Source organism: Dipodomys merriami, unplaced genomic scaffold (assembly GCF_024711535.1).
Source record: "Dipodomys merriami isolate MVZ:Mamm:240054 unplaced genomic scaffold, mDipMer1.0.p SCAF_5, whole genome shotgun sequence".
In the NCBI taxonomy this organism is placed as follows: Eukaryota; Metazoa; Chordata; class Mammalia; order Rodentia; family Heteromyidae; genus Dipodomys; species Dipodomys merriami.
Window position 1 is genome coordinate 29,387,669 of NW_027206068.1, and position 19,270 is coordinate 29,406,938.

The 19,270-nt window shown below is 37.8% G+C and overlaps 2 protein-coding genes across 5 annotated transcripts in view; one reads left to right on the forward strand and one right to left on the reverse strand.

Moving 5' to 3' along the window:
- The window catches only part of Fam185a (family with sequence similarity 185 member A), a 33,496-nt gene extending 23,095 nt beyond the window's left edge, over positions 1-10,401 (reverse strand). Inside the window, exons 1-4 of one of the 2 annotated variants that reach the window (XM_069996333.1) lie at positions 9,824-10,401; positions 6,669-6,778; positions 5,257-5,349; positions 1,476-1,614 (exon numbers count right to left, since the gene is read on the reverse strand). In XM_069996333.1, coding sequence (XP_069852434.1) covers positions 1,476-1,614; positions 5,257-5,349; positions 6,669-6,778; positions 9,824-10,241 — 760 coding nt within the window. In that variant the 5' untranslated portion in view covers positions 10,242-10,401. The remainder of the gene's footprint in view (positions 1-1,475; positions 1,615-5,256; positions 5,350-6,668; positions 6,779-9,823) is intronic. The other variant, XM_069996332.1, reaches the window with a different exon arrangement.
- Positions 10,402-10,461: 60 nt separating this feature from the next.
- Positions 10,462-19,270, forward strand: part of Ccdc146 (coiled-coil domain containing 146) — a 111,566-nt gene continuing 102,757 nt past the window's right edge. Inside the window, exon 1 of one of the 3 annotated variants that reach the window (XM_069996324.1) lies at positions 10,462-10,543. The gene's annotated coding sequence lies outside the window, so the exon portion shown is untranslated. Of the gene's footprint in view, positions 10,544-10,672; positions 10,820-14,386; positions 14,505-19,270 lie in introns of those variants that run through there. The other 2 variants (XM_069996323.1, XM_069996326.1) reach the window with 2 other exon arrangements.

Sequence of the window (19,270 nt, forward strand, 5' to 3'; positions counted from 1 at the left end):
AGTATAGTCATCATATAAAGCAGTGCGGAGAGCAGAGCTATTTTTCCTATGGGTGTTCATCATCATCTGAGTTGATAAGAAACTTGTCTTCTCACTTAAAGCTATTCTGTAGATTTGGCATAATACTTTAATTATGAGCAACATTGAAGTACTTGCTTACAAGAATAGTTAAAGTTTAACAATTAAATTGAGGCTCAAGAATTACTGAAAGTGTATAATGATTTTTTTAAATTTTTGTTTCTGTTTTATAATGAGAAATTTACTTGTCAATTTACAACTTGTCAACTTTCTGTATACAGCAATGGCCAGCCTAGTACTAACCATACTTTCTAATAGCACCTAATAATTTGTGCTCACTCTGGGGATTTTGCCAAAATGTATAGGTACTAATATTCAGCTTTACTACAAAAATGGACCATTTATGGAAAAAGCACAATTCCATACTTCCTGGAATATAGCCCGCAAAGCTTTTGGCAGATGTGTATATATAATACAGTTCATTCTGGGATAAGTAATTCTTAATTCTAGTCATATATATTGCAGAAAGTATCCACACCTGGATTTAAGTCATCTGCTCTATGGAAATACAAGAAGCAGGCTGAGTGACACTGAACTCTAGGGTGTGACTTTTGCCAAGCTACCTTACTATTATACTCTCTTTTCCTTTCCCTAAAACAAATATGAACCAAGTATTACTGCTTACATTAAATAAAAAGGTTTTCTGCAGACATGTTTGAAAAAGTATAAAAAAGAAACTTACTCAGATAACTGAAAATGGCAAGGTATCGAGAGGATTTGGTGCCAACGCAAGTGTACATACCATTTAACCAAAATTAGTATAACCAAGTTCCTATAATTAGATCCACCCAAATGTTTCATTAATTTAACTTTAGCTCTCCTATCATAATATAAAAGCAATCACTGAAAACTCATCTTTATTTAAAACTACTTTTATTTAATGTCATATATTTTTTGTTATTCATTTCATGTTATAAGGATATGCGTTAAAATCAGAATTATTGTCAGTTTCATATGTAATATCATATCAATGCTTTGGCAAAATAGCTTTTTATCATTTCACTTTCATAATATTTTAAAAGGGTATCTGGACTGCAATTAATTATTTAGAAAAAGGCCAGATTCTTTTTTTTTTTTTTTTTTGGTTGGTCATGGGGCTTGAACTCTGGGCCTGGGCACTGTCTTTGAGCACTTCAGATCAAGGCAAGCACTCTACCACTTGAGCCACAGTGCCACTTCCAGTTTTCTGGTGGTTAATTGGAGATAAAAGTCTCATGGCTGGGCTGGCTTTGAACTGGATCCTCAGATCTCAGCCTCCTGAGTAGCTAGGATTACAGGCGTGAGGCACTGGTGCCCAGCTAAGGCCAGTTTCTTGATCCTTCTTCAACTACACAGTCATCTCTTAAAATTTATGCTATATGTAAAGTCTAAGACTTATTAATCTTCTGTCAGCTTACCATGCACATTTCCTAATGCAATATTTCCAGCAGCAGAAGACACAAATGATGATTCTGTGTAAAGATACTTGGCTTCCAGCAAACCATCTTCAGTAGATATATTAATTGAACTTCCTTGCAGTTTATCTACAGTTACAGTCTAATAAGAAAAAAACTCCAATCAGTTGGTTATAAAACAAAAACTGGAAATAAAGCCAAAATAGTATACTTGGAATTAGTGGGCAACTATATGAGGGTTTTGTTTTGTTTTGTTTTTACTTAATGTACAATGGTTTTCTTGCTTCTAACTCCTATCTATTCTTGATTCTACAGTTTTTTAAATTCTAAGTAACTCCTAGCTCTACAGGCTTGTGAACAACATGCGCTCTTTCTAGAATATAAGATCCAAAGTAAATTCTGCTACTTAACACTATTAACTTTTCTTAATAATGTTTTGTATTTTCCATGTAGAATTTTTGATGTTTTGTAAGATTTACTCCTGCTATATAAGGTATATCTTTCAAGGTATATTTGATATTTTCATTTGACCTTAATCCAGCAACAAAATAAACTCACTAGTAGTACCTATTATTCTAGTATTCATATTTAATGACAAAATTTGTATTTAAAAACTTCTAATGTGGGCCTGGGAAGGTGGCTCAGTGGTAGACTGCTTGTCTTGCATGCATGAGGCCCTGGGTTTGATTCCTCAGCACCACATAAGCAGAAAAAGCCAGAAGTGGTGCTATGGCCTTCAGCTGAAGAGCTGAGGGACAGTGCCCAGGCCCAGAGTTCAGGCCCCATGACCAACAAAAAAAAAATTCTAATGTATAATTATATTCTGCACAAGTGGATATTTCCATGTTCCCTCTTCCAATACTTATACTAATGCTTTTCCTCAGCTTTTTCATTCTTTTTTTGTCTTACCATTGAAGGCTCCAGCCTTCAATCCATCTATGAAAAGTTGCTAATAGAGGAAAGAGCAGCCACCTTTACCCATTATTCTCAAGAAGAAAGTATAAAGCATCTCCACACAGAACATGATGTGTGCTGTGGATATCTTTTATATACCTTTTATCAGATTATAGCAATTCTATTTCAAATTTACTTGATTATTATTGCTAGAGGAATAATAAATGTATTGAATTTTGCAATACTTTTCTATTGAGCTATCTTGATTTCTATCCTTTAGTATGTTTACATGACAGCTACACTTTTGATCTCTAGAATTTTCCCACTTTATAATTAATAAGGCAGTAGCCTTCCAGTGATTAAAATGAAAAGGATTTTATGTTCATCCTTAAACTTCCCTAATAAAGCTCAGTATGCATTTGTTTCAAATATTGGTCACATATAAAATAGTAACCTCCAAAATCATCTTTATGATATGAATATAAAAATATTGACATTAAAAACTTGCCCCCATTTTTCCCAGAAGCAACTTCAAGTAGTATACTTGGTATTTAAAGAAACGGTCTCACTACCTGGAACACACTGGCATCAATAACATTTCTCCTGACAAGGCCAGAAATTGTTATCTAACAAGAGTTCAGTTTCAAGAATATTAACATATTAGAAGACATAAGTAGAAAAAGAGAAAAAAGTACTCATAGAGTTTTATGTAAAGTAAATCAGAATTACTTTCCCTTCTGAATTTAAAATTCATATATTTTATTTCTAGTTAAGTAGACATTTTCTTTTGCATTAATTACATGTGGATTAATATCAATTTTTACTTTAAATAATTTCAATAAATTTGTCAAAGAAAGGTTTTCCCCCTATAAGCACATTTGTGAGAATGCAAATGTTTTCTTTGCCTCAACCTTATAATAAAGATTAAATACCTGGGGCTGGGAAGGTGGCTCAGTGGCAGAGCGCTTGCCTTGCATGTGTGAGGCCCTGGGTTTGATTCCTCAGCACCACATAAGCAAAAAGAAAAAAATCCAGAAGTGATGCTGTGGCTCAAGTGGTAGAGCGCTAGCCTTGAGCTGAAGAGCTGAGGGACAGCGCCCAGGCCCAGAGTTCAGGCCCCACGACCGGACCCCCCCCCCAAAAAAAGATTGAATTCCTGAAAAAAAGGTGTACTTTACTTACAAATTTAATTATAAAGAGATGCTTTATTATACTTATGGGTATATGTATGCGTATGTGCCTGTATATACATAGTATAATCTGTTGATATTTATCAGTTTTATACTCATATACACACACACATACATATATATGTATAATAAAAGTATATGAAAAGCTGATGGAGAAAGGTGCACTAGAGCAGTGAGGGAATGTAGGAGAAAATGAGGGAGGAGGTAGCACTGTTTGTTAAGAAATGTACTAATTACCTAACTCATGTAACTGCAATCCTTCTGTACAGTATCTTTACAATAAAAATCTAATAAAACACTGGTGCAGATTGCAAAACTTTAAAACAAAAAAAAGTCTTGAATTTTTTTTAAGATTTAAAAACATTATTGGTCACATTTTTAAAGACTTCCAAAATTGTACCTTTACTATTTTTTTTGACTGAACATGCTGGAAGAAATTTTATTGAAGAACTACAAGTTTATTAATTTAAATAGTAAATGTTAAGATTCCTTCAGATAGTATAATTATTGGTACCTACCCTGTTAGTGAATAAAGTGTCTCTTACACACACACACACACACACACACACACACATATGTATGTATGAGTATGTACACATACATCTATTTATATGTTGTGTATCATTAATTTCAATATCACATATTTTCATTTTCAATAGCTATATGCAAAGTAATTTAAAATTTTTACCACTACTTTTAATACTATGCTAAATCACAGAAAGCAATAAAACAGTTGATTAAAATCTACAATTTGAGAACTGGTTGTTCCTGCCTATAATTCTAGTTATTCAGGAGGCTGAGATCTGAGGCTCTTGATTTGAAGTAGCATGAGCAGAAAAATCCTGAAGACTTTTCTCTGATTAATGACCAGAAACTTGGAACTGGAGGTATGGTACAGGTGGTAAAGTGCCATCCAAGAGGGAAAAGGCTGAGCAGAATCATGAGGCCTGAGTTCAAGTCGGAGTACTAGAACAATAACAACAAAAGAAAAATTACAAACTATCTTCCTATACTAATAAAAATTCCAATAGCTACTATGGAAGGATTTGAATAGTAAAGATATCTAACAGTGCCACCTTGTGGACAGTACAGAAGAAAGCTGAATTACAAATTAATTCTTCAATTTCTCTAGAGGGGAAGTAAGCAGGTCTTGGAAACTATAGTATTCAAGTAAACCTTATCCAAGAAAATCGAGTGCAGATATGTTGGTATAACTTAATGAGATATTTTAACCAATAACTACTAAAAATCAGGATAAGAACTAAATGTTAAGTATTTAAGTCGTTACTCATTTGAAATAAGGAACTGTCACAAGTATTAAAATCACAAACTAAAATTTAAATTGCATATTTAATGACTACAATTACATTTGAATTTACTAACAAACCAGAATGCATTGAAGATTTTTTCTTTAAAAGCCACCTACTTTAAAGTCAATGGGAAGCAAAACTGTAATTGCTAACAAGAGAAAGCTCTGATCTTACACTTTTGATTTTTTAAAATATATATATATTATTGTAAAGATACTGTACAGAGGGGTACAGTTATATGACTAAGGTAATGAGTACATCTCCTATCAAGCATTGTTACCCCCTCCTTTGTTTTTCCCCTACAATACCTACCCTCCTCACATCCCCAACCCCCCCAAAACTGTAAAGTTCATTTTCAACATAGTGTCTCATTGCTACAATGGATCTTACACTTTTATCCGATGCATGGATATCTGTATCTCCGTAGATTGTTCCAGCACAGATCACTTTACCACCTTTAGTTTGAACATATAATTTTTGACTCTGAAAGACAAATAAAACATATAGACAAAAAAGGAAGAAATAAAGTTTGTCTTAAATTAGTGAAACATTTATCATGTTTCTTTCTTAACAATAATGAAACACCAAGAGAAGAACCTGGAAATGAAACTGACACTAGTATAATCATATCAACTGAAAAGAAAATGCCAACTGCTGTCAAAACAGTTATTAGAGACAAAGAAAAAAAAGAAATACTTTCTAAAACAAAATTATATAGAGCTATATTCCAGTAGCTTCTTTTAAGAAGGACTTGGGAGTCACAGATTCCTGTAACCAGGTAAGTAAACACAAAAAGGGAGCACATTAACCACTGCCATTATCAATCAGTTACTATTACCAATAGTTATCTCTTTTTTGGCAGTTTGTCAGTACTAGAAAGACAATGTAGCCTACTTTACATGAACTATAGCATTTAATTCTAACAATTTAAAGAGATAGGTATTCTATTTTTCCCATTTTATAGAGGGTAAAAACCCTGAATCTCAGAAGTTAGATAGCTGTTAAGAAAAAAAAAAAAATGTCGGGGCTGGGAAGGTAGATCAGTGGTACAGTGCTTGTCTTGCATGCATGAGGCCCTCGGTTGGATTCCTCAGCACCACATAAGCAGAAAAAGCCAGAAGTGGTGCTGTGAATCATGTGATAGAGTGCTAGCCTTGAGCTGAAGAGCTGAGGGGCAGTGCCAGGCCCAGAGTTAAGCCCCCACAACCGATAATAAATAAATAAATAACAAAAAAATAAATAGAATCAATTAGAATCCAGTTCTATATGATCCCCAAATCCATATTTATAAGGCTGGAGGGGGCTGAATGAGGACACATTACTCTCAGGGTCATAGTACATTGTATTGCACCCAAGAAAAAAAGCTAAATGAAAATGCTTCCAAGCAGAAATAAAACAGTAGGCGTGTTCTAGTTAGTCCCTTCAGGCAGACCCTAAACATACATGTATGTGTAGCTTCATTTCACACTTGCCAACTATGTCAAAAACTGAAATCAATGTTTATTGTCCAAAGGAAAGGCAGTGTGTTTCCTAACCTCAGTTGTTGCCAATAAAATACAAGTGAATATGCTGTATGCCACTTCCAGGCTGGCACTTATAGAATGGGTGTGCCTTTTCTGTGCTCAGCCCCCTCCCAGTGATTCTAGGTGAGAGCCAAAAGATGGAAGGAACTTAGCTCCTTTCTAGGAAGGCATCTAGGAACCCAAGAAGGGAAGAGCCACCACAGTTGCGGAACTATAATTGTATATGAGTTAGTAGACAGTTGGTCTGTTTTTTTAAAGAGTAGTTTAGAGTATGTATACCTTAACAGAGTGCAAGAAGCTGGTACCCTGTTCAGTTTCAATTTTGCAATGATCACATTCAATATTCTGGACTTTTACACAGCCAGATCCCAATGACTTGATATTCAAATCTAAAAGAGAAGGAAAAAAACAGTTTAGTACTAAAGAACTCCAAAGCATTTTAATACCTGCTAGAGATCCAGTTCCTTAGCTACATTCCTCATTTTACTAAATCCTAGAGAGAACATCTTGGTCAACAGTCTCTAAAAATATTGTCTCAACCAAGGCAACTGGATCAAATGCAACATCTTTCTGCCAGTTTTTAGAAATGATTGTTTCTCACTGTTTTAAAGAGAGGAAGAAGCAACATGAAGTAAAGAGAGAAGAAACTGTTACCTCTCTTACAAAATATCATAGAAAGGATTCTCTGAGAATCACACACACACACACACACACACACACACACACACACAAGTAAATAAAAATATGTTAGGATAGTCAGCAAGCTAAGTGTCTCTTATATTCGGGAAGATTTAAAGATTTATTCAGAACCCTCCTCCAAATTAAAAGCATAAAGTAATACCATGTAATACATATGACCATGGTTTAGATTTGCAAATTCTCCCTCTAATCCTTCACATCTAAAAAACTAAACTATTACCGTGCAGCTAGGTTACAAGATATTTGAAGTATTTTTTCAAAAGTGGTGTCACTAGTAAACAATAACCATAATAATGAGTTAAGTGGGAATATATTCAGAGCTGGGAAATAAGGAATTAGAGGTGCCATTGTCACTTGTCTACTTACAGTTTAACCTTAGGCATCTCTGCGTTAAAAGACTTAGAAATACTAGTGGGGCACTGGTAGTTCACGCCTGTAATTCTAGCTTCTCAGGAGGCTGAGATCTGAGGATCAAGGTTCAAAGCTAGCCTGGGCAAGAAAAGCCATGAAACTTATCTCCAATAAACCACCAGAAAACCAGAAGTGGTGCTGTGGCTCAAGTGGTAGAGCGCTTGCCTTGAGCTGAAGAGCTCAGGGACAGGGCCCAGGCCCAGAATTCAAGCCCCACGAACGACATAAAAAAAAATAGACAGAAATATTGATAACTTAGTACTTAATTCACATAAATATCTTCTTATAGTAAAATGCAGAAGTAAACAAATTGGGGCTTATTGCTACAATTTCAATAATTATAAAATCAATCTCCATAGCTTTATAACTGTAATCTGTTATTTAAAACAGCAATATTTTTATTGCAATTGTGACAATATAAGAAAAACAATTTTGGGCTGGGAAGGTGGCTCAGTGGTAGAGCACTTGCCTTGCATGCCTGAGGTCCTGGGTTCGCTTCCTTAGCATCACATAAGCAAAAAGAAAAAAGCTGGAAGTGGCGCTGTGGCTCAAGTGGTAGAGTGCTAGCTTTGAGCTGAAGAGCTGAGGGACAGCGCCCAGGCCCAGATTTCAGGCCCCACGACCGGACCCAAAAACAAACAAACAAAAAAAAAACAAGAAAAACAATTTTATCTCGCAGAAACACAGATACAAATTAACTGCAAAGCTTATTTCTAATAATAATTATAATAATGTAATGTCACAACACATGGTTGTATCTAAAGCACTGATGACAGCTATGAAAAGAATGAAACATTTTAAACTTCCTCTACCTTGCTAAGTAGGTGGAGAAATTAAAGCTACACATTACTTCAACCCATCTGCTGAAACAAGTAAGAGACAATGTGGAGGAGGAAAAGCATGAAGCTAGATTTGAGGGGGCCTGTGGAATAGATGAATAGGAACAGTACATTGGAAATTGGGCTCCAAATCTAAAAAGAAGAAGCAACGATGAGGGTAAGAATCACCAACAAAAAGTATCTGTATTCATCTGTGCTACCATACTTTTGCTTAGTCTACTCAACACTCAGTCTATTTTGTACTATAGGCAAAGCTCCATAGCATCTCTCTCCCCAAGACTATTACATTTAGAGAGCAAGTTCTCTTATTTACCTAGTCAGACTGAGTGAATCCAATCCATAGCCAAACTCCATCACTTCATGTATTAAAGAGAAGGCATTTTAAAATCTACCCTCCACTACAATGTGAGTTCCATGAAGTCACTGATTTTTTTTCTATTTGTTCATCCACAATAAATACTTTATGATACTTCCTATATCTTATTTGTATTTTACTTTATTTTATTTGCCAGTCCTGGGACTTGAAGTCAGGGAATAGGCACTGTCACTGAGCCTCTTGGTGCTCAAGGCTAGCACTCTACCACAGCACAACTGCTGGCTTTTTCTGAGTAGTTTAATGGAGCTATGCATCTCAAGGACTTTCCTGCCCTGTCTAGCTTTGAACTATGATCCTCAAATGTCAGCCCCCAGAGTAGCTAGGATTACAGGCATAATCCATCAGCACCCAACTTCCTGTATCTTAGCTTCCTCATCTAAAATGGTGATAATGTCTATTTTATAATGCAACTATAAGGATTACAAAAGATTACCTCAGAAATGCTAAATCATTACTATAATCATTTTCAATGTCTTCCTTCATTTCTAAGAATGAAAGCCTGGAGAACTCTCCCTAAAAAGTTACCTCTGGGAAGTTACACCAAACCCAATGTCTAGGAAACAACTTGTATTATTATTGCAGAAGTTCCCTGGCAGTCTTTCTATGTCTAGTTCTTCAAAAACTTGCTAGGCCAAATTTGAGAATATACTTAGGCCAAAAAGAATGGAGACAAATTATTAAGAAGCTGGGTGCTTATGTGAAACCATACCTGCTCTAGGTTACCTATCTATGGAACATTCAGGATACAGGGTTATTTGGCCAAGGTGTGGCAAGGGGAAACTTAAATGGAGAACCATACTATTCAATGGATTATCAACCCTGAAAAATAAACCAGTTTACTAATGACAGTGTGACAAAGATGCATAAGGGGATTATTCCAAATCATGTTTCCACTCGATTTAATTTTTTTTCTTAATTGTGAGGTTGATTCTTAAATACTACTCGGGAACTCGGTGTGGATGCAAAAGAGGAAGCTTCTTTAGGGGCCAGCTCTAAATGAGACAGGTGTCCCAAGTGACTGATTAAAAAATGTGCGCGGGCTGAACTTTTAACAAGAGCGCCGCGAGTGCGGTGGGCCCCAAACTCGTTCGAACTTGAACGTCACTTGCCAAACTTCAGGGGTACGTTCACCTCCACCGACGCCCGGGGATCGATGGTGTCCGACACGATGGCCATCTCCTGCAGGGCCTCGTCGTACTGCACCTGCAGGCTGTCCAGGCCAGGCGTCCCGCCCTCCACGCCGGACATCGTCACCAGCACGCGGTCGCCATCGGGGAAGGTGAGGGGGTCCAGGGGCCTCACGGCCAGGTGGCACCGGAGCCGCGCTCGCAGCCGACCGAACGGGCTCACCAGCAGCGTCCACTCCTTCAGAGGCCGGCGCGCCGGGCCAGGCGGAAGGACGTCGGGCCCAGGTGCTGAGCTACACAGCCGGCCCTGAAAAGCCCGACCCGTCCAACGCCCAGCGCGGGCCCAGCCCAGCCCCCGGCCGAGGCAGCCAAGCCCCGGGCCAGCGCAGGAGGCGAACATGACGTGCCCGTTTCCCTCAGCCCGCGGAGGACGCCTGGCCACAGCCAATTGGCTTGGCCACGGAGTTGCTTCAAGTCAGAAAGGAGGCGTCTGGGTTTGCTGCTGCTGCCCAGCAAACCCACTCCCTGCACTTAGGTGATTCGTAAAGCTCCAAGTGCAAACCGGGACCCGTAGTCCTTGCCTATTTCCGCCCCCTTTCGCGAAGGCCGACGGGATTGGTAGTTCTAAGGAAGACACACTCCTGACTAGTCTCTCGGATTGGAAACTACATATCCCAGGAGGGAGTGCGCACGACAGGAAGGGTAATAAGACCGGGCTTGGAAGGGCGCGTTTTCTTTGCTTCAAACCCATTGGTTATTATAGGGGCGGGGGCGGAGGGGTGGAGTCTGCAAGGGAATCTCATTGGCCAATGGAGAACGCTGAAGGAGCAAGATGGGCAAGGACCGGTGGTCTCCTTGGATACTCAGGACGCGACTTCTTGTTTGGAGAGGGTGGAGCTTTGGAGTGACCCTCGGGAGCCCAAAACTCCTCCAAAGAAAATTAGAAGCCCCAAATAAGTATCAGGACCAAGAAGAAGGGTAAGAAACTGCTCCTTTACAGATGAGAACTAGGTGCAAAATAGGAGTGCACTCTGTAGGTGGTCAGACTCAAGCCTCACTAAACTAGCCCCCTGGGAATGTAGCCTGCCTCTGCTGAAGAGGGTAGAGTCAGATCAGAGGAAACTCTCCTCCGTAACAAGTATTCGTAAGAAACAGCATTTGAGTCCTGGCTTCTTCCTGACTGTAAGTGATCTTAAGTCAATGTGTGGATGTCTCTGAGCTTTATTGGTTATTCTTAAATTTAAGGCAATAATACCTTTCTTGCTTTGCCTCATTGGGTTTTGTGAGGATCATGTAAGATAGTAAATGGGTAGTAACGCAGTCCACACAATTGCAATGTAACGTACTGGACTTTTATTTTAGGAACAATGTTTATATTCTAAGTAACCAAAAGAAAGCTAAGAGACAAGAATTTGTTTTGAGAGGAGCATTTTTTTTTAGCTAAATGATTTAAGGAAAAAATAAAATCTTAGAGGAAAAGGGGGGGAGGAAAGTAGGAAGGAGAGGAGGAGGGATAGGAAGACACATCCTGGTGTGTGGAAAGGACCTGGAAGTTAAGAGTGGGAGACAACCAGGCCCATTATGGATTTATCTGTGTCACATGGACTATTTCTTAAGTTTTAAGGTAAAGATGGATTGTATTGAGTAACTGTAAGGTCTTTTGTTTTCTTTTTTTTTTTTTTTTACCTCTTACAGTTTTTATTCTATGGGCAGAAGAAAAGAGAAAGAAGAGTATATTTATTTACTCTTATCTGTCTGATCTCTCTCCCTTTCTTACTCTCTACCATTTCCTACAAATCACCCTGAATTCCTTAGGTGTAGGTAACTGTCTACCTCCAAACAACCACATTTAATAAAATTTAAGTGTTGAAATGCCTTCAAAGGTTGAAGCCCTTAGTCTAGTGTGATGGCTAGAATTCTTGGAAGCTAAGTGATAGGCAGATAGAAAGGACTGTAGTCCTCACAGGTGTTAGTCGCTGGCTCTTTGCTAACCATTCCCTTTTTAAAAAATTCAGTATGTTCTTAAGTTATCCTCTCCTGCTTCCTCCTCCTACTCCTCCCTCCCTCCAAATCCTTCTTTATTTATTGGAGACTAGCGACAGGTGTTAGCTTTTAGATTCAGCAAAGCCCAGTGAGTGAATAATGTTCTTCACATTGTATTTCATGTGACTAAAATTATTCACACTAATCTTCAGACATTTTAAAAATGAAAACCCACAAGCATAATTTTTGAAAAGAAATTTGTAAAAGGGCACTGGCTGTAGAAGCATTTTTAGATAAAATGTGAATCCTTAATAAATAACTGTTTGTAAGTAACTTTTTCTTCCTGGAAACTAAGTTAATGCAATTGATAGCTGAGTCATAATAGTCTATGTGGTGTAATTGTTATTTGACAATTTTCAAAAAGATAATTAACAAAAAATTACTTTCTGATGTGTGAACTTAAAAGTTGAGAATAGAATTACTATTAAGATTGACATAGATATCAGAAGTATTGGAGTAACAATGCTCGATAGGAAATGTACTCATTGCCTTACTCACATAACTGTAGCCCCTTTGTACAGTAGCTTTATAATAAAATATATATATATAAAAAGATTGACATAGATATAAGGTGTATTGGCACTTAAAAATAGCCTAGTGAGTATCAAGTCTGTCTATATTAGTAACTAATAAAAGTTACATATTCTACAGGTATGAAATAATTTTTAAAACATGCAATATCACATGCATCATTTCACAAAACACACTGTTTAACAGTGCAGTACTTATTTTTTTCATTATAAATGAGGAAGTAGGTCCCAAACCATCAAGATTTCAAGAAGTATGACTCTTTTATCCCTTATACTTGACACTTTTTTGGGGGGATCCGGTCGTGGAGCCTGAACTCTGGGCCTGGGTGCTGTCCCTCAGCAATTCAGCTCAAGGCTAGCGCTCTACCACTTGAGCCACAGCGCCACTTCCGGCTTTTTGCTTAGGTGCTGAGGAATTGAACCCAGAGCCTCAAGCATGCAAGGCAAACGCTCTACCACTGAGCCACCTTCCCAGACCTATACTTGACACTTTTGAAGAACAAGAGAATCAAAAATAATCAGATATAACTTTTTTGTCCTTATTCATAGTTTACTTCGAAGATATTGTTACCTCTTCCATTTTAAAGAGCCTTCTCCAGAGTCATGACAAGCTTCTGGACATTTTTCAGAGTTCAATTCATTTGTTAGCATGAAAAGCCTTAAAAATATGTGTGTGTATGGCTTAGAAATTGTGCTTTGAGAAATGTAAGCATAAAGTTAGGAATAGTCAAGAAATTTTGTTTTATGGAACTCCTTATGATATGAAATCATTGCATCAATTTAAATGCCATCAAAGAAGAATTGTACATATTTGAAATATTATTTAGTGATTTAGAAGATGTATTTTGAAAATGAGTCAACATTATTGCAAATTTTTCATAAGTGAAGAGTAAATACCAGATTTGTGTAGTATGTTCCCAATACTGTAGCAATAATAATAAATTAAATATAAAACTATATTGCACAGAAGCAATTGTAAAAAGTATATATATGTATATATAATTTGATAATAGTGATTATCTTTAAGCAGTGAGATTGATTATTATTTTTATGTGTCACAACAGTGAATATGATTCACATTTATAATAATAAAAATATAAATTTAGCATTTCCTATCATAAATATTGCCCACTAAGACTGAACTAAAATGTCAAAACTTTCTTATCATGTAAATGTAAATATGGAATGGAAAGAGGATTTCTTGCTATCTAAATGTCTTTCTCTCAATGAATATTTTATGACTTATGTTCAGTAAATGGACAGCAGGGGGCAAGAAAGAGTCTTCAGAAGAAAATTTGACCCAAACAAAGCTGGGCTTTTAAATGAATTTTTAAAATTGGGTTACCAAGTTCTTCATTTCCAACACTTTCATTTAATTGTTTAAAAGATTTCTATATACTTATTTATTGAATTTATCTTTCATATTCTGTATTGTCTTCTTTATTTCATTTGGCTGCTTATTTGGATCATCTTTGAGCACTGCTGTTTATTTGTATCTTCTATTTCATCTCTTTTATTTCGGTAATCATCCTTGTCATTGCTTTTTTTTAAATTATTTTTGAAATTTGTCCCTCTTAACTATCATTTGAACTTTTACTGTAGAGTTGTTGACTTTTGAAAAAGACCTGTTACCTCATGTTTTATGAATTTTGTTTTTATATTATAGCTTACCTACCTGAGTCCAAGGTTTTAGTTGGAAATCTTTACTTCCTGTGTCCTTTTAGTTGAGGATTTCTCAGAGATTACTTAAGACTGGGGAGTAGCTAGGTTGTGATTTTTTTTTGGTTACTACTGTGGGCAAGGGTTGCTCAATAATCAAATATTCTATTTCAATGCTCAAGACACTGGGTGTAGTCTTCTTTTCCATTTAGGATGAACAAAGCTTGACTATTCAGTCTGTCACAGTTGACAAACCACAACCGTGAAATCACCCACCATCTCTAATGAAAAACTATCGCCACTAGTGCTCCAGTACCTTTAGATAAATATAGAAGTAAAGACCAGTCTTCATGATAGTCTGTGGGTTGGAAGCCACTGTGCTGCACTTCCCATTGTACTATTGAGCTACTGACAGCCACAAACTCCCAGAGGTAGGTGTGCTTGATCATAACCCCCAGCCCAACTGGGTGTTGTATTTAGGTTTTTCCCCTGCATTGTGGTCCATACAGCAGATATGTGATATCAGGATCTCTGCAGTCTATAGTGGAGTCACACTTTGCTTGGGCATGGAAAATGATTTAGAAAAGAAATCATAAAAATAAACTCCATCTGTAAAGCAGATGGCTCTGCAGGTGATATCTACCAGATATATATTAAGGGAAAAAATCTGCATAAACTCCCCAGAATTCTGTATAACCTCTCCAAAATTAGAAGACAATGCTTCCAAATTCATTTTATGAGGCCAGTGTTTTCGTGATAACAAAGCCAAGCAAATTTATTGCCAGAAAAGAAAAGTACAGTATAATATTCCACATGAATATAGAAAATATCAAATCATTAATATGTGAACAGGATCATGATCAATTGATGCTTATATCTAAAATGAATGATTAAGGATAGCTAGATGTTTGCCCACCAATAAATACCTGACAAACATAACTTAAAGGAAGATAGATTTATTTTGACTCATGGCTTCAGACGTCTTTCCACAGCCATTCGGGCTCTGTTGCTTCTGGGCCTGTGCATAGCGATAGAGCATCATAGCAGGGAGTAGGTGGAGGAACAAGATGACCTACTTCACCACAGACAAGAGGCAGAAGGAAACAAGAAGGGAGCTGTAATGTAATGTAACAAGCTATAATGGGTTCTGCAGAGCCTGAGGCAGAAGGACTGAAAGTTCAGTGTAGATTGCACAGCAAAACTATGTTTCAAAAAAGACGGAGAGAGAGGGAAGGAGAGAGAGAGAGATAGAAGAAAAGAGAATCGAGAAAGAGCTAGGACAGGCTACACCCTTTAAGTAGGCCTCAATGTCTTCCTTCCTCCAACCTAGTTCCACTTTGTAGTAACCAGTTCAGTGTAAACTCACCAAGCCTTCAACAAATGAGCATTTGGGGAGACACTTCATATCCTAACAACAATGATTAGTTTAAAAGAATAATGGCTTTGCTTATAATCCAAGCTGTTTAAGAGGTAGAGATTAGGAGGATAGAGGTTCAAGGCTAGTTGAGACACACTAAGATCTGTGAAAACTCTTTCTCTTTCTCTCTCTCTTTCTCTCTCTCATCACTTCTACTTAACATTCTCCTGTAGGTTCCCTACAATGAAGTTATGGAATAAAAGGATATGGAAGGACTTCTGGAAGTGGCGCTGTTGCTCAAGCAGTAGAGCGCTTGCCTTGAGCTGAAGAGCTGAGGGACAGCGCCCAAGCCCAGAGTTCAAGCCCCACAACCGACAAAAAAAAGGGGGGGGGAAGGACTTCTGGTTTGGTTTCTTCATGTTAGGAACTTGGAAGTTGCTGCTCCAATTCTGACCAGTGAAAACCTGAACAGACTGAGAAATTAGTGATTTCATATGCATATGAATTTATAAACATGTTGATATGTGTTTGTGTATAAGTGGAATGGTGATACATGAAGAGAGGAACAAGAAGATGAATTAGAGCTTTTTTGTTTGCCAGTTCTGGGGCTTGAACTCTGGGCCTGGCGCTGTTCCTGAGCTTCTTATGCTTAAGTCTAACACTCTACCACTTTAGCCACAGTACCACTTTTTCTGAGTAGTTTATTGGAGATAAGAGTCTCACAGATTTGCCTGCCTGGGATGGTTTCAAACCAGCCTTAGATCTCAGCCTTCTGAGTAGCTAGGATTACAATGGCATGAGCCACTGGTGCCTGGCTGAATTAGGGTTTTTAAAATTCTTTGATGCCAATCCTGGAGTTTGGACTCAAGGCCAGAGCACTGTCCTAGAGCTTCTTTCGATGAAGGCTAACACTCTATCACTTGAACCACTCCAGCTTTTTTTGAATAATTTATTGGAGATAAGAGTCTCACAGATGGGCTGGGAAGGTGACTCAGTGGTAGAGTGCTTGCCTTGCATTCATGAGGCCCTGGGTTTGATTCCTCAGCACCATATAAGCAAAAGAAAAAAGCCGGAAGTGGTGCTGTGGCTCAAGTGGTAGAGCACTAGCCTTGAGCTGAAGAGCTGAGGGACATCGCCCAGGCCCAGAGTTCAGGCCCCACGACCGGACCCCCCCCCCAAAAAAAAAAGTCTCACAGATTTTCCTTCCTGGACTGGTTTTGAGCCTCTATCCTCAGATCTCAGCCTCCTACTGAGTAGCCAGGATTATAGGCATGAACCACCAGTGCTGGGCTTTGTTGTTGTGTTTTGTTCAGCAAGGAAGATGTAAAATTTAACATCTGGAATTTCATAGCAAACCTGAGGGGTAGCCCGCAGTATACAGATTCCAAATTACACTCAGACATACAGAAAGTCTGCTTCACAGACCTGCTGGAAAACTGTCAGCTTGAGATCTATTCAGGTATCCCTAACCTCCTACAGGATCTGAGACTCAACCTCTACTCACTGCTAAATGATTTGGAAAGAATTAAGGGAATTCATAAGGCTTTTTAGGCACTCTGAATTTCTAAAGCCTGACAAGACTTGTCAAATGACCGCAGATGGTTACAGATAGACAGCTAGTGTTTCTTGCCATGCTGTGTACATGTGCAGGCTTTCCTTTGGTTTGTAACTATAGCAACAAATTCTATAGACCATTGTTTTCTCCTGCTCAGTCTTACCACGTAGTGGACTGCCTCCCTACTCACTGTTCATCACTAATTGATTTACATTGCCTTGGCCTGCTCTTTGTTAAAGGAGTTCTGGCTGATAACGGTGGAAATGATACTGTTTGCTGTTACTGGAAGCAAAGAGGAGAGGGCTTTGCTAACACCATGGAGTATTACTGTGCTATCATGTAAAACAGTAGTCTTTTACCTTTACTGACTTTCAACTTCTACAAAAAGGGGTAATTATTGTGGTATATGGTTGTTGTTAGGATGAAGTGAACTATTATGAGGGAAATCTTTGTTTGAATTATAAAAAGCTACAGAAATACTATTTTTCTGGTTCCATAGTAACCACTGACTGAGGTGCATGGTGATGACAGGGTGGCCAAGTGGGTATGCTGCAGACAAAATCATGTCTGTTTGTATGGCATTTCTTCCCCATGTGTATTTCTCCACCTCCACCCCCTCTATTCTACTCACTCCGAAATGCTACTATAGAGCTGATTTGGGGAATGGCGAATGGGGAAATACACAAACAACTTTGAAGAAAAGGTGGGGAACTCTTCTTGGATCTGTGTGTGTGGGATAGTGAGAGTGGGAAAAAAGGAGACAAGACAATAGTGTAAGGGGGAGAGAGAAACCTAGGGCTCTCGGCATCCTTCCATCATGGAGAGGGCCTCCTTCTGTAATGTAGCCTGGCGTTCTCTATGGCCGCCATCACGGAATGGTTGTACATGCACATGACTTAAGATTTAACCAACATGGAAAATTTTACTTTGACTCCTACATATACACTCAAAACTTCCTGTCAAAGTTTTGCATTCTTGTGTGTATGTGTGTGTGTATGTGTGTAATTAGAGATAGTCCAAATCACATTGTTCCCTGAACACTTCAATTTTGAGTAAGCTTTTTATCTGGGCCTACTTAGTCAAAGCATTTTCTTGTATGTGTGTGATCATGAGAATGGAAGTTTTTGCACAATTCTCTTTTTGAGATGGATATATATGTATATATTAACAGAAAACAGTTGTGATTTGGTTTGTTGTGTCATTGAAAAACCAACAGTTTTTTATCTGTTGTGTTTAGTACTTCCAAATTGATAGCATCTGATATTACTGTTGTTCATTAAAGGAATCTTAGGGTGCCACATTTCAGATTGGCTGCCCAGTATTCTGAGCTTTAACGAACCAGAATCCTTCAAAGGAAGGACCTCTGTTATATTCAAAGCAAACATACTTAAGATTACAGAGATATACTGACAGGATTAACAGGCATGTCATAAAACTTTATACACAATGTTTCCAATCTTGTTTTTTTTTAAATTTTTATTGTAAAGGTGTATACAGAGGGGTTACAGTTGCATGATTCAGGTAATGAGTACATTTCCTTTTGAACCGTGTCACCCCTTCCCTCATTCTTCCCAGTTTTTCCCCTTATAATCTTGTTTTGATGTAAATATAACATATATATATATATATAATGAAACTGAAGCAAAATAATTAAATGAGGTATCCCAGAGTTCTCCCTTTCTCCAAGAGCTACAAGGTAGTATGAACAGTCTGCTATTAAGCTTGTACAGTATTGGACTCCTGGGAAAAGAGGATGTAATAGTATGTTCAGGGACGTTAGGAGAGCTTAGTTGCAAAGAAGAATGATGGGGTTGTATGTATACCCAGAAACTTGATTTTTTTTATATCATAGACTGTTATTCCTATAACAAGCAAAAGCTAGTGATTAGTAATATTGAAAGACAGAATGGTTTCTTATAATGTCTTTCTTGGAACACTGCCATCCTGACCATCAGAAAATCACATTGTTTGTGTATCCTTGCCTCATTTTCCAGAGCAAGTGTTACTTATTAAGTGTGTGTGTGTGTGTGTGTGTGTGTGTGTGTGTGTGTGTGCACGCGTGCTTGATTCCTGCAACTCTCAAGCAAATTTTTCTTAATAGTACAAAATCGAAACAAAACAATAAGTATCTCTGTTTAGCTTTAAAGAAAAGGAAGTGGTGTCTGCCTTATAAAATAAAGCACATCCTGCAATGTGCATTGCTTAATTGTTTTTTATGAAGCTTTCTATTTGGGCTTTTCTAGTGAGGTTTGAAAAACAGAGGTGCTCTTTTAGGATAGGACTGA